Source organism: Molossus molossus, unplaced genomic scaffold (genome assembly GCF_014108415.1).
Source record: "Molossus molossus isolate mMolMol1 unplaced genomic scaffold, mMolMol1.p scaffold_m16_p_14, whole genome shotgun sequence".
Lineage (NCBI taxonomy): Eukaryota > Metazoa > Chordata > Mammalia > Chiroptera > Molossidae > Molossus > Molossus molossus.
Window position 1 is genome coordinate 31049502 of NW_023425349.1, and position 13378 is coordinate 31062879.

Consider the following 13378-nt stretch of genomic DNA (forward strand, 5'->3'; position numbering starts at 1 on the left):
GGAACAGGGCAGAGCAGGAAGGTCTGGGGACGGGCCTGTCCCGAGCCTGGGAACTTGCCAGGTTGGGCTCCTGACCCTGGGGCCGGCTTGCAGCAGATCCTCCTCCTGAAGGGTAGAAGGGTGGACTTTGCTGTGAGGTGTGGAGGAGGAAGGAATGAAGGCAAGGGCCGGCCTTGGGCTCTGGAACATTGCTGGGAGTGGACCAGGCCAGAGGGGAGCCTTGAGCCTGAGGGGTCAAATGGACACCTGAGGGCCTTTGGGAGCCTGGGAGAAGGGGGCATGGGGCACTTCACCGCGGTGCTCATAGAGGCCAGACAGACCCTTTTCAAGCCTGTGTCTAACCATGTCACTCCGTGCTCCAGTGCCTCCCAGGACGCCCCACTGCCTGCAGACAAAGTCCTGCCTTCCTCCTCCAGGCTGTTCACTGCCTGTCCCAGCTGATACTCTGAACCTCAGAGCCTTCCGTGGCACCTGCCTGTTCCCCCCACACTCAGACTCCCTGTCTAGGCATTCAGGGTGTCGGCTCGTCTGTATTGTTTTGTGTGTTTTTTGGTGTTGTTTTTTCAGTCTCTTTCAGTTCTATGGATCTGTTAGAACTTACTCAAGGAACGGGTCCTCTGCCTTCAGATTTCCCAGGAGCTGGCCTGGGAGGGAGTGGAGAAGGTGTCTGTGGGGTCCCAAAGGACAGAGCTAGGACCAAAAGCAGAAAGTGAGGGGACGGGGAGGGGCCACAGGGAAGCCACATCAGGCTCGAAGTCAGAAGTGTTTTCTCACAGTAAACACAGCCTGAAAGTGGAATAGACCACCTAGGTAGGAAGTGAGCTCCCATCTCTGGAGGTAACCAAGTAAGGTTACCACATAACCTCTGTGGTTCACCACTTCCAACCCTGGGTGTGGGATTCTACTATAAACCATGTTCATGCTCATCTGTGTGCTCGAAAGGGGAGGGCTGATGAATGATGCTCTACCCTAAGTCATTACAGGAACATGATTTGCATTTTAGTGGCAAGTATATTCCCAGGATTAAGGAGCACTCCTAGCATCCTTCCCTCTGCTCAACTCTCTGCTCTGGGCAGCCCCTGGCCCCAAGTCTTACCCCCTCTCAGGACATATCTCATCCGTCCACATGGCCATCTCTTCATAGGGTCCAGTCTTGAGCCCTGTGCAGAGTGACTGTCTTCATGCCCACGGCCTAAGTCCTCTTGTCCGGCCTTCTCTCCGATCCCATTTTTGTCTGCCTTCCCAGCTGTTTGCCTCAGGATCCTTCTCACTTAAAACCTACCTATGGCCCTGCCTTTTTAATTTGAAATGCCTGTCCTCTACCTTAGCCTGTCTCCCTCTCTTGAAGGCCCAATTCAAAGGCCTCCTCCTCCAGGAAGCCTTATCGGATTGATTCCCCAGGCCTTTCTTCTGCCTCTCCAAGCCCTGAGTATATTACATCATGCCCTCCACAGACTGGCAGCTCCTGGAGAGCAGGGACCATAATTCATCTTCTGCCACCAGGTGTATGCATCATGGGGCCTGGTACCCAGCAGGTCCTCAGTGAAAGGGCTGCGTGATGCTGATGGTAACTTGGCGTGAGGATAGCGAGAGGCAGACCAGGCAGTGAGAGGAAACAGTCCCAGTTCTCACGGCTCGGCCATGGACTGGCTCTGTGGCCCTTAGCACACAGCTGTCAACCCCTCCGGTCCCCAGCTTCTGCATCATAAACGCGGGTTCTTGTACGACTTCCTGGGGTGGTTGGGAAGTAATCAAACAATATGAGCAGAGCACCGAGCACAGGGCCTGGCACATAAATGACTCTGTAGTTATGGTTCCTCAAGAAAAGATTTGCAAACCTGTTCTTGTCGAGTGAGAATGTGCTTGAGTTCATCAGTTGGAATACAATGAGGGCATCGATTTATTCAGTAAGGCAGCCCTGGGCGAATGCCCATCAGTTGGGCAGGAAGTGATGGGAGTCCCTCTGCAGAACAGTTTAGCCTCACACTGAGAACCTCCCTGGGTCCCTGAAACATTCTGAGCGACAATAAAATGGGATCATTGTGACCAGCTCCAGTGAACTTATGCTGGCGAATCTGCCGAGAACTTACCATGTGCAGGGCACTGTCTTAAGCATCTTATGCATATTAACTCATCTAATCCTCATATCCACTCAGTGAGAGCCTACTACTGTTGCCATTTTGTAAATGAGGAAACTGAGGTGCAGAGAGCTGAGGTCACTTGCCCAAGGTCACACAGCAGTGAGCGCTAGAACCGGCATTCAAACTCAGGAGTCAGCCTGCCCACCTAACCTCGTACACACGGCCTCTGCCACCCCTACCATCCCCCCTCCCACGTTCATCTGGGCTGTTGTGGGGGTCACTGGGGGCCATGACTGTGACATGACAGTGGCCTCACAGCTCTGCCATCCAGGCAGCTGAGTTCTGCCCCCGAAACACCCCCTGCCCGCCTGGGTCTGCCCTCCAGTTCCTACAGTCCTGTCCACTCTCTGCCCAGTGCAGCCTCGGGGGGACTTGGAGGTGGTGTCTCCGCAGACGGAGCAGTCGGAGAGCCCAGGCCAGGTTCCCTGTGGTCTGTCAGGGGAGCAGGCATACCTCCCCTGATTTGGAGCTTGAGTCCCCCATCATCAGAGGCCTGCTCCTGGCTGACTGCTGACCTAAGGGACAGAAGGGCAGAAGTGGCCTCCTGATTGGAAAGTCCCTGCCCTGACAGGGCTGTTAGTGGCTCAGTCAATAGCCCCTCAGGCTGGCTAATGTCTGTTAATGTGGATCCTCAGCACAAAACCCTTTTAGGCACAGAGCAGCCCGCAGGCCTCAAGGGAGGACCCCGCTGTCTGGGGCTGGGCCTCTGCTCTGCGAGGCCTGGGAGGAGCCCTGGCCCGGGCTCAGCTCTGAGGAGCCCATCTGAGCTGCACCTGGCCCTGCCACACTGCCTGAGTCTGACTGGGCTGCCCTGGACCTGTGTCCCCCCTGCGCAGGAAGTCTCAGCAGGAAAAGAGGAAGGGGAAGGGAATGCCCTTTTTTTCTAACTGAAATATAATTCACATAACATACAAGTCACTATTTTAAAGGCTACAAGTCAGTGGGGTTTTAGCATATTCCATGGCCGTGCAACCATCACCACTGCCTGATTTCAAAGTAACTGCATCACTCCAAAAAGAGACCCCATATCCATTAGCGGTCGCTCCCTGTTGCCCCCACCCCCCAGCCTCTCATCTGCTTGCAGTCTCTATGGCTTTACCTGTTCCAAATTTTTCATATGTGTGTAGTCAGGGTCTGGAATACCAGGTGCCAGGGGACGTGTTAATTTGCTCAAGCAATGAAGCCATATCTGGTGCATCAACTAAGTGGAATCATGCACTGTTCTGTGGCTTCTGATGTCTGACTGATTTCCCTCAGCATGTGTTCAAGGTTCATCCATGTAGCAGGCATCGGCACTGCATTCTTTTTTTTTTGACTGAGTAATATCCCAATGTGTGAACATACTGCATTTTGCATACCCTTTCATCTGTTGATGGACATTTAGGTTGCAGAATGATGGACATTCTGCCTTTTGGAGATTTCTAATAATGTTGCTGTGAACACCAATGTACACTTTTTTTTGTAGGCCCGTGTTTTCATTTCTCTTGGGGATATACCTACAAGTGAAACTAAAGGGTCATATGGTAACTTCGTTTAACCTTTTGAGGATCTGCCAGACTGTTTCCAAAGTGGCTGCACCATTCTTGCCTCCCCACCAGCAGTGTATGAAAGCAAATGTCCTTTCATTGAACACCTGCTCTGTGCTAGGCACTGTGCTAGACCCTGTCCACACCTTGTCTCCTGTGATCCTCACACCACCCCTGTGAAACACCCCTCATTCCTCTCATCTTCCTGAGGAATACACTGAGGTTCAGAGCAGTGCTGTGACTTCCCCAGGGCCACACAGGGAACAGGGGGACGTTCTAGATTCACACCCAGGTCTGCCCCTTATGTTTCCCTGTCTACCTGGTGATTGCTGACTGACCGAGTGACCGTCAGAGGCTAAAGTGGAATTAGCTGCCTCTCCTCCCCAATCGTCCTGGGCATTGTTTTTGCAGACCGGAAAGTTGGACCCCCACTACCCAAAGGTCTGCGGGCACAGAGGGAATGTCTTAGACATCAAGTGGAACCCCTTTGACGACTTTGAAATCGCCTCTGCTTCTGAAGATGCCACGGTGAGTGTCGGCATGGGCTGTTCCCTTGACCCGGAGGAGTGGGGCTGGGGCAGAGGGCGATGGACCGGTGTTCGCATCAGCCCTGACGCTCCTGACTCCTTCATCCTTCGTGAGGTGAGGCCACTGCCTGGGGAGGGGGTAACCTAGATTCTGGCCTCTGTGGAACTTGGGGCATGACCCCCCCTCTCTATGGGCCTCAGTTCCCCCAACTATAAAATCCTCCGGCATTCAAGGCTCCACCCTGGGCCTTTGAGACAATGGAACAGGGGAGGCCATGGTACTTGGGAAGATAGTCCCTGCTGGAAGGCAGATTTGCCCACCTACCCACCCACTGCCTCAGGTCATCGGGGTGGCAAAGATTACCAGGGGGCAGACTGGGAGGCCTGGACTCATCTCTGGTCAATGCCAGCTCCTGCTTGGGCTGGAGGACCTTGGCAAAGCCGCCGTCCCTCTGAGGTGCCCCAGCTGCCCCTCCACTGAGGGAAAGGTGGATACAGAGAGAACTCCCCGTCCCGTCTGCTGGGCACTGGAGAGAACTCCCTGTCCCTTTTGCTGGGCACTGCCAGCTCTTGGGGTGGCAAGGTGACCCTGGCTAACACTCCCCTGGGCCATGTATCCCCTGGCAGATTAAGATCTGGGACATCCCCAAGCAGCTGCTGTCAAGGAACCTGACAGCCTACAGGAAGGAGCTGGTGTGTCACTCGCGCAGAGTGGGCCTGGTGGAGTGGCACCCCACGGCGGCCAATATCCTGCTCAGCGCGGGCTACGACTACAAGGTGGGTCTGCATGTCCGCCCCCGGCGCTGCCCTAACAGTGACCAAGCTGAGTGGCTCGAGGCAACAGAAATGTATTCTCCCACAGTTCTGAAGACTAGAAACCCTAAATTAACGTGTTAGAGGGGCCATACTTCCTCCAAAGGCTCTAGGGAAGAATTCTGCTGACTCCTCCAGCTTCTAGTGGCTCCTTGGCTGTGGCTGCATCACTGCAATCTGCCTTTTTGTCACCTGGCCTTGTCTTCTGTGTGTCTGTCCCCTCCTCCTCTTCCAAGGACACCAGTCATTGGATTTAGGGCCCACTCAAATCCAGTATGACCTCATTGCAACTACTTACATAAGCAAAGACCCTATGTCCAAATAAGGTCACATTCTGAGGTTCCAGGTAGACATGAGTTTGGGGAGGACATTGTTCAACCCATTAGTCTGCCTGGAGGAGGTGGTGTGGGCCCTGGGGATTGGGAAAACTCAGGGCACCTCAGAGGGACGGCGGCGTTGCCAAGGTCCTCCAGCCCAAGCAGGAGCTGGCATTGACCAGAGATGAGTATTGAAATTCTGTCCTGACTCACCTCGGATTTGCAGTGCGACCCAGGAAAGTCCCTTGTCTTCTCTGGGCCTCAGTTTCTCAATCTGTACATGAATGGGGTACCACCGCAGCTGCGGCTTTTAAACTCTTCCCTTTGCGGTTCTCTAGGGCTTTCCTGAGGCACCTCAGGGGCCTCTGTGATGGGTAAAATGGGAGTGGGGGGCCTCTTCCCTCCTCTGATTAGAAGTGCTCTTTAGCATGCAGGCTGTGTCTGCAGGGCTACTGCCTGGGGTTGTGTAGGTTGTTCAGTACACAACTCCAGGGGGCACTGTTCACATCATGGGTATGGGAATGGCTGGCCTGGAGCTCTGCAGGGCACAGCCTGTGCAACGAAACGTGGAGGTCCTGTCTGTGCATGTGAGGTGCAAAGTGCTGTTTGGAGCCCCCGGATGAGCTGGTCCCCCAGGGTCCTCGCAGCATCAATGTTTCGGTGCTCCAAGGCAGATGGTGTTTTTTTCACAGCCAGACAGCCTGACTCTCAGCTTTCCCCTCCTACCACGGCAACGTCAGCAGGCAGACCCATCCTCCCACCTGAGGCCTCCTGGCCAGACTGCCATCTGTGGCTTCCCTCCCGGGGATACCGTGTTTCACGACAGCCTGGCTGGCGTGTGACTGTGGGGCCGGGGGCGGGGCGGCCGCTGCTCAGAGCCGGCTCTCTGCCGTGCAGGTGATGGTCTGGAACCTGGATACAAAGGAGTCTGTAATCATGAGCCCTGTGAAGACAATTGACTGTCACCAAGATGTGATCCTCTCTATGTCCTTCAACACCAATGGCAGCCTGCTGGCCACCACCTGTAAAGACCGCAAGATTCGGGTTCTTGACCCCCGAGCAGGGACCATCCTCCAGGTCAGTGTGAGGCTCGAGTCTGACTTGGGGTCAGAGCAGCGCGGAGTGGAGATGGTGGAGGTTTCTGAAAACAGGGCAGTAAGCTGTTCATTACAGAAATGTAAGTTCTTGCCAAGCCCACCCACGTCATCACCATTTTTCAGATGAGAAAACTGAGGCTGGAGAGAGGTTAGGCGACATGCCCACAGTGAAAATGGGGTTGGAACCTGGTCCAACACCAAAGCTTGTCAGGGTGCCTCAGCTCTGTCAGGGGCATAACGCGGGGCCGGAGACCTCAGGGCACCCTGCTGACCGCGGTAGACCTTGTCCAGCACTTTCAGGTGGCCGAGCCTCTGTTCCCTCGTCTGCAGCAATGGAGACGAGTCTTTCCTCTCCGGGGGCTGATGACGTGAGGTAACCCAGCCGTGCTCTGCCTATGGTGGGTACTCAATAAGCATTCAATAAGAGCACGGAACTGGGCAAACGTTTGCCTTCTGTGGTTCGGAAGATAACTCTGGAAGGACCCTCCAGGCAGAGTTGGGGTGCGAAAGGAAGGCCCTCCAGGGGGAGCAGCAGCATGAGCAAAGGCAAGGGCGTCCCTGACCACCCCTGTCCCTCCAGGAAGCCAGCTACAAGGGGCACCGGGCCAACAAAGTGCTGTTTCTGGGGAACCTGAAGAAGCTGCTGTCCACGGGCACGTCCCGATGGAACAACCGGCAGATGGCCCTGTGGGACCAGGTGAGTCCCACGCAGTGCCGCCCACACCCCTCACCTTCACTCCTGAGCCTAGTTCTGGCTTCATTCATTCAGTCAGTCAGTCATTGGTTGAATTTATTGACGAATAACAGGAAGATGCCAACAGCCTGATGGCACAAGCCTCGCATCTTGTCGTTCAAAGAGGGAGACTAGTCAGGACAGGAGGGGGGGGGGCACGGCTGCATCTAGACCAGGCCTGGGTGGGAGGGCGGAGCAGGCCTCCTATGGCAGGAGGAGCTGCCTGTCCAAGGCAGGGGTGGGGTGGGTGGGGGCCAGGCAGCACTGATCTGAAGGAGCACTTGGCCGGAGTTTCAAAGACTGAACTGATTCCTTTTCTCTGAATCTCCTTCTTCATCTATTTGAATAAATAACAAAACAGGCGATGGGAGGGCTCCCGTGAGATCAGGTTTGTGTGAAGTGCTTTGTTAAGGGCAAAATGCTGGCAAAATAAAAGGTGGTGGGCGCTCTCTCTCTCTCTCTCTCTCTCTCACACACACACACACACACACAGTCTCTCGACCTCTCTCGCACATCTGTGCACACACATCCACACATCCACAGCCCCATGACGGATTCCTAGCTCAGAGAGCACCAGTGAGCACCCCCACGAGTGACCTGCAGGCCTGCCTGGTCTCCCTCCCCTTGCAGGACAATCTTTCCGTGCCTCTCACAGAGGAGGACCTGGATGGCTCCTCAGGCGTGCTGTTTCCCTTCTATGACGCGGACACCAACATGCTCTACGTGGTGGGGAAGGTCAGTCTGGCACGGGAGGGAGGTGGTCTCAGGGAATCCTGAGGTGGGAGGCAGAACTACCCTAAGCCTGGCCCAACTGGTGGCCAGACAGCAGCCTGGGGCCCCTGGGGTGCAAGGCAGGGGCAGCGATAGGCAGGAGTCGCCAACACTCTCCCCCTGTGCAGAGCCCAGTCCCTTCCTCCCACCTCCTGGTTCCCAGAGCACCTGGGCCCAGGGCTTTAGCTAGACACCCTGACAGGGCTTGTCCCTCCCCGACTCTGGGTCCCGATGAGGAGGTGTGTCTCATCGGGGGCACCTTCAGGTTTGGCAGAGCGGCCTTCATTGGGTGGGGGTGTCATCTGGATGTGCTGTCCTGATCCACCCACCCATGGCAACAGCAACGTTCCCCCGCCCCGCCCCGCCCCACCCAGGCATTATGACAGTGACAACCAGAAATGCCCCTCAGGTAAGGCCCAGGGGCTGGTCTCAGGACACGCCACTCGGACCTTTGCAGGCAGCTCTTGGACGGGGCTGGGGTTCTGGCCTGTGCCCCCAGAACTTCTGCCTTGGAGGCACCTGGGTGGGTTTTGGGACATGGTTGGGGGGACTGAATGTTAAAATGAGGACCCCCCTGCTTTGGTGACAGTTCCCTGGTGTTCCCTTGTGTGAGGTGGCTTTGCCAACTCTTTCCCTACTATGAATGCCAGGTTTCTGCTGCAAGGCAGTGGACGGCCAGGTTGGGGGCTGATGGGAACCAGCTCTGAACATACCCTCCTCCTCCTCAGGGAGACGGGAACATTCGCTACTATGAGGTGAGCGCCGACAAACCTCACCTGAACTACCTGACCGAGTACCGCTCCTATTACCCACAGAAGGGGATCGGTGAGTCTGGGCCACTGGGGCCACTGGGGACCTGGGGAGACAGGGCTGAGTCAGATTCAGGCCCCACCCAGGAGGGCCCACATTCGGGAGGGGAGACGGTGGGTGAGCAGTCTGACCCGATGGGAGCCCTAGTTAGGTGTGCAGAAGGTCCTCTGGGAAGCTTCCTGGAGGAGCAGTGTCTGGGGAACGGACAGAGGAGGCAGAGCACAGCATGGGGAGCGAAGGAAGGTGTTCTAGGCCAAGGTTAGGCAGTTAAACTGGAGCACAGACATGGGAGAGGCTGAACTAAGAGAGCCCTTGCTTTCTCAGTGTGTTTGAGGATAAAACACAAAACAAGATGCAACTATGTGTTGTCTACAAGAAACCCACTTAAACGTAAAGACAGCTCCATGACAAGCAACGGGAGAGGGGATACACCACGCTAGCAGTAAGCACAGGAAAGCTGGGCAGGTTCTGTTAAGAGCATCTGGGTCACCAGCTGCGGGGATGGTGATGAGGGACCTGGAGCAGAGCATACGTCCTGCAAAAGTTGAGCTAAAGTCATTTAAATCCTTGAAGATGAGGATCGGGTCGGATGATTTCAACCCCATTTCCCAGCACAGGGCCTGGCCCAGCGGAGGTGTTTGCTCAGGAACTGTTTGCTGAGGGGAAGCAGGGTGGGGGCGGGTGGTCCTGTGCACATCCAGGCACGCAGCCTGGCTTGGCCACTTGCACTGGGGGCCTGCCCCAGCCCAGCTGGAACCGCTGGGCCCTTGTTAACCATCTTCCTATAGGTGTTATGCCAAAGAGAGGTCTCGACGTGTCCACCTGTGAGATCTTCCGCTTCTACAAGCTGATTACAACCAAAAGCCTCATCGAGCCTGTATCCATGATTGTACCCCGGCGGGTAAGAGTAGTGGGGGTGGGTGTCTGCGAGGGAGGCGGGGAACCCTTCCTGGAGAAAACTAACCCTGGAGCCTATGCTCCTGAGGCAGCGACAGGCAGGCCGATGGCCACCTCCCTCGAGGGAAAGCCTGTCCCGTGGTCAGGGAAGCGTCACCGGGAGCTAGGAGTCTTGTCTAACCTCTGTTCTTGAGTCGCTGTGTGACCTTGGGCACGACCCTTTGCTCTCTGAGCCTTGATTTTCTCAAGTCACAGGGTTTGGGGAGGGCCTGGACCCCCAGCTCCCTGAGGGCCCCCCTGGGCAGCCTCCCCACCACCCCAGCTTTCACTGTCCTGACCTCTCCTGCAGTCGGAATCCTACCAAGAGGACATCTACCCACCCACAGCAGGGGCACAGCCCTCTCTGACGGCCAGGGAGTGGCTCAGCGGGATGAATAAAGGTGAGGAAGGCAGAGAAGCGGCGCAGGTGAATGTGGGGGGTGGCATGTCCTGACCAGGCAGCTGAGAGGCGTTTGGACTGTGTTTGTATTCTCCTGAAACCCTGAACACTGGTCCTTGATAGTCGGTCCCCAGTGGCTGGTACGGTCACATGGGATCCAGGCAGAGGGACTTGTCCTAAGTGGCTCAGAACACTCCCTCCAAGTCAAGGGGTTTGCTCCACGGAAAACTACTTTAAGCTCCGGGCCGTGCAGAGTGACTGGACAGTCTCAGCTGAACACCCTTGCCCTTCCTCCCACCCCCACAATTACTCCAGAGACTGTCTAGGCAGCAGCCCCCACCCAGGCCCTGTGCCCTGACTCACCCTTCCTGTCCTGTCAACATAAGGGCCAGCCCATGGAAGGCAGTGGGTGCTCCCCCCTCCCACACCCCAGCTGCTGCCTCAGCTGGGCTCCTCCTCCCCTTCTACCCCAAAAGCCATACCTTTAGACACTCCTCTCTGGGCCTCAGTTTCCTCATCCTTCTCCGTGATGCCTGCCTCCCCTGCTTCCCAGGGGTGTTGGGAGAATTCATAAACCGGCCGACGCAGAGCGCACTGTGGTGGGATTGTCCCTGCAAAGCGAGGGCAAGGCTTCACTTGAGGAGCCTGGGGTCTGGGCAGCACCAGGGCACGCACCATGCTGCTCCCGCAAGCCTGGCTTTCTCCAGAGCAGTGTCCTCAGCCTCCCTGATGCCGCGGCCCTTCAGTACAGTTCCTCACGTTGTGGTGACCCCCAACCATAAAATTATTTTCGTTGCTACTTCATAACTGTAATTTTACTACTGTTATGATTCGCCATCGGAAATATGTGTTTTCCGATGGTCTTAGGCGACCCCCGTGAAAGGGTCGTTCGACTCCCAAAGGGGTCGCAACCCGCAGGTTGAGAACCGCTGCTTTAGATGGACACGTGCGAGGGGCTCCGATGTGCACTCTGACTGCCCTGGTCTGTGGGTTGTGCCTTCTGCACTGGCCAGATCTCCCACAGCTTTTGTGTCTGTCTGTCTCTGCACGCCTGCTTGTGCCAGTGCCCCCCATGCCCATGTGCTTATGGGCACTCAGTCCTCACACAGCCTTCTGCCTCCCTCCCAGAGCCTCTGCTGGTGTCCCTTAGGCCTGGCTCCGAGCTGCTGAGCCCTCGGCCTCTGCCCCCAGAAAGACCTCTCTCCAACCCCATGGCCCCCACCTCGCCCCACCTCTGGGACCAGACAGGAAAGGTGGTTGCAGAAGATGGCGAGGGGCCCTACTCTCTGCTCGAGGAGAAGGCGCCAAGGTGGGCAGCAGAACACAGGCTGGAGGAGAAGAAAACCTGGCTCACCAACGGCTTTGACATCTTCGAATGTCCCCCACCAAAGACGGAGAACGAGGTGTGAATGAGGGTGGGGTATGCCTGCCTGGGGTGGGGGGTGGGGGTGGGCAAGAGGGTAGAGAAATGAGGGATGAGAAGAACGACCAGCTGTGTGGCCTGGCCTAGCTACTTAATTCACTTTGCTAATTCATTCACCAGACAGGCGATAAGCACCGTCTGTGTGCCCGGATGGTGGGCTTACATACAGATGGTGGAGAACCGTCTGCAAAATGAAGAGGGTTTGACTGGGTGGGTGTTAAAATCCCTTCCAGTGCAGACACTGTAGGAGTTTTGTGCTCTCAGAGCCAACATTTGTTAAGTGCCTCCTGTGTGCCAGGTCCCATGGTGGGCACTCCGATACATCACCTGTGTGAATTCTCTCAGTAGCCCTGGGCTTCAGTAGGTAGGGGCTAAAAACTCAAGGTTGGCATCTCTCAGATGGATTCTAATCCTGGCTCTACTGAGCACTAACTGTAGGACACTGGCCCCAGGGCCCGAGTCTCTCTTAGCTTCAGTTTCCATACCAGTAAAGTGGGGGTACCAATACCATGACCCTCACTGGACTGTTGTGAGCATCCAGGGGAATAACGAGGACCCTTTCTTAGGGGGAGCACCCAGCACCTAGCACCATTCTGTATAGCAGCAGCAGTTGTGATAATTTGGAATTTAGTTTTCTGACCACCCCTTGTCCCCCGTTTCCCAGAGGAGCAAATTAAAGCTCAGAGAGGGTAAGTAACTTGCCTGAAGTCACACAGTTTAGTGGTGGTGAGAACGCCACGATCTTCAGACATCAGGAAATATCCTTTCTTCCATACCATAGGAGAATCAAAGGAGGCAAAAAAATGTCTGAAACATCAAGTCTTTTTAAATTTCATTGATTAGGTGAAGAAAACAAGGTTATTTTAAAAAGATCTATGCAATGGCTGCCCGCTTAGGCCTCCGCCATGTTCATGTAATCACCTCCACCTTTCTGAGTCCAAAAGGAACAATGTTTTATTCTTTCTGCTGGTGTCCTGCCCCCTCAAATCCCAGCACACCAACATGACCTGGTCCTCTATTCTGTGCTCTCCCAGCTGCTACAGATGTTCTATCGGCAGCAGGAGGAGATCCGAAGACTCCGGGAGCTGGTGACCCAGCGCGAGGTCCAGGCCAAACAGTTGGAACTGGAGATCAAAAACTTGCGGATGAGCTCAGAGTGGTTCTGAGAAGATGCCTCTGCCCTCCTCGCCCTCAGGGACACCACTTGGCTCCATGGGGAGGTCCAGAACCAAACTACAAGTCCCCCAAGAACAACCACTATCTATATTTTTTACCAGAAAATGAAACTCGGTCGCCGAAAGATTCCGGTGGGACATGGTGCCGTTTTTCTATTTGCCTTCTCAAAACAACGGTGTCTGAATGGACTCTTTTTAGATGATACCTTGCCTTCTGTTTAATTCTGTTTGTAAGGGTCCATGATAAGCTATCACTTCCCAAGGCAAAGAACTCTATAGAAAGTTAGAGCTAGAAGGACCTAGGAGGTGAACCTGCCTGTGATTTTCAAACTGTGAGCTACAGAATGGGGCAGGCTAAGGAGGAGGGCTGTACCCCGTCCCCTCTTTCTAACCAGACAGCTCTCCTTTCTGTTTTATACATTGGCTTCAATGGAATACGTAATTCTGCTACTCAAAAAAAAATTAGAAGTTTGAAAACCAGTGATGGGCCCAACTTCCTCATTTTACAGGCGGGGAAACTGAGGCCCAGAGAGAGAGACAGTTAATGGCGTTTCCCCTGGAGTGTTTGTGGCAGGGCTGGGCTGAGCTTCTGGTCTCCTGGGTCTGTCTGTCGGCTGTTTCTGGTCTGATATAGTTCTCAGCTCACAGCGCAGGAACCCACTGGTTCTAGCCTCAGCTGCACCCTTGACTTGACGTGACCTCAAGTCAT

The 13378-nt window shown here is 55.2% G+C and overlaps 1 protein-coding gene across 1 annotated transcript in view; it reads left to right on the forward strand.

Moving 5' to 3' along the window:
* Window positions 1–13021, forward strand: part of CORO2A (coronin 2A) — a 43949-nt gene extending 30928 nt beyond the window's left edge. Inside the window, exons 3-12 of the mRNA XM_036261470.1 lie at window positions 4079–4195; window positions 4822–4971; window positions 6222–6401; window positions 7002–7118; window positions 7785–7889; window positions 8654–8750; window positions 9524–9636; window positions 9982–10072; window positions 11200–11474; window positions 12529–13021. Of these exons, the coding sequence (XP_036117363.1) occupies window positions 4079–4195; window positions 4822–4971; window positions 6222–6401; window positions 7002–7118; window positions 7785–7889; window positions 8654–8750; window positions 9524–9636; window positions 9982–10072; window positions 11200–11474; window positions 12529–12660 (1377 nt within the window). The 3' untranslated portion in view covers window positions 12661–13021. The remainder of the gene's footprint in view (window positions 1–4078; window positions 4196–4821; window positions 4972–6221; window positions 6402–7001; window positions 7119–7784; window positions 7890–8653; window positions 8751–9523; window positions 9637–9981; window positions 10073–11199; window positions 11475–12528) is intronic.
* The last annotated feature ends 357 nt before the right edge of the window (window positions 13022–13378 follow it).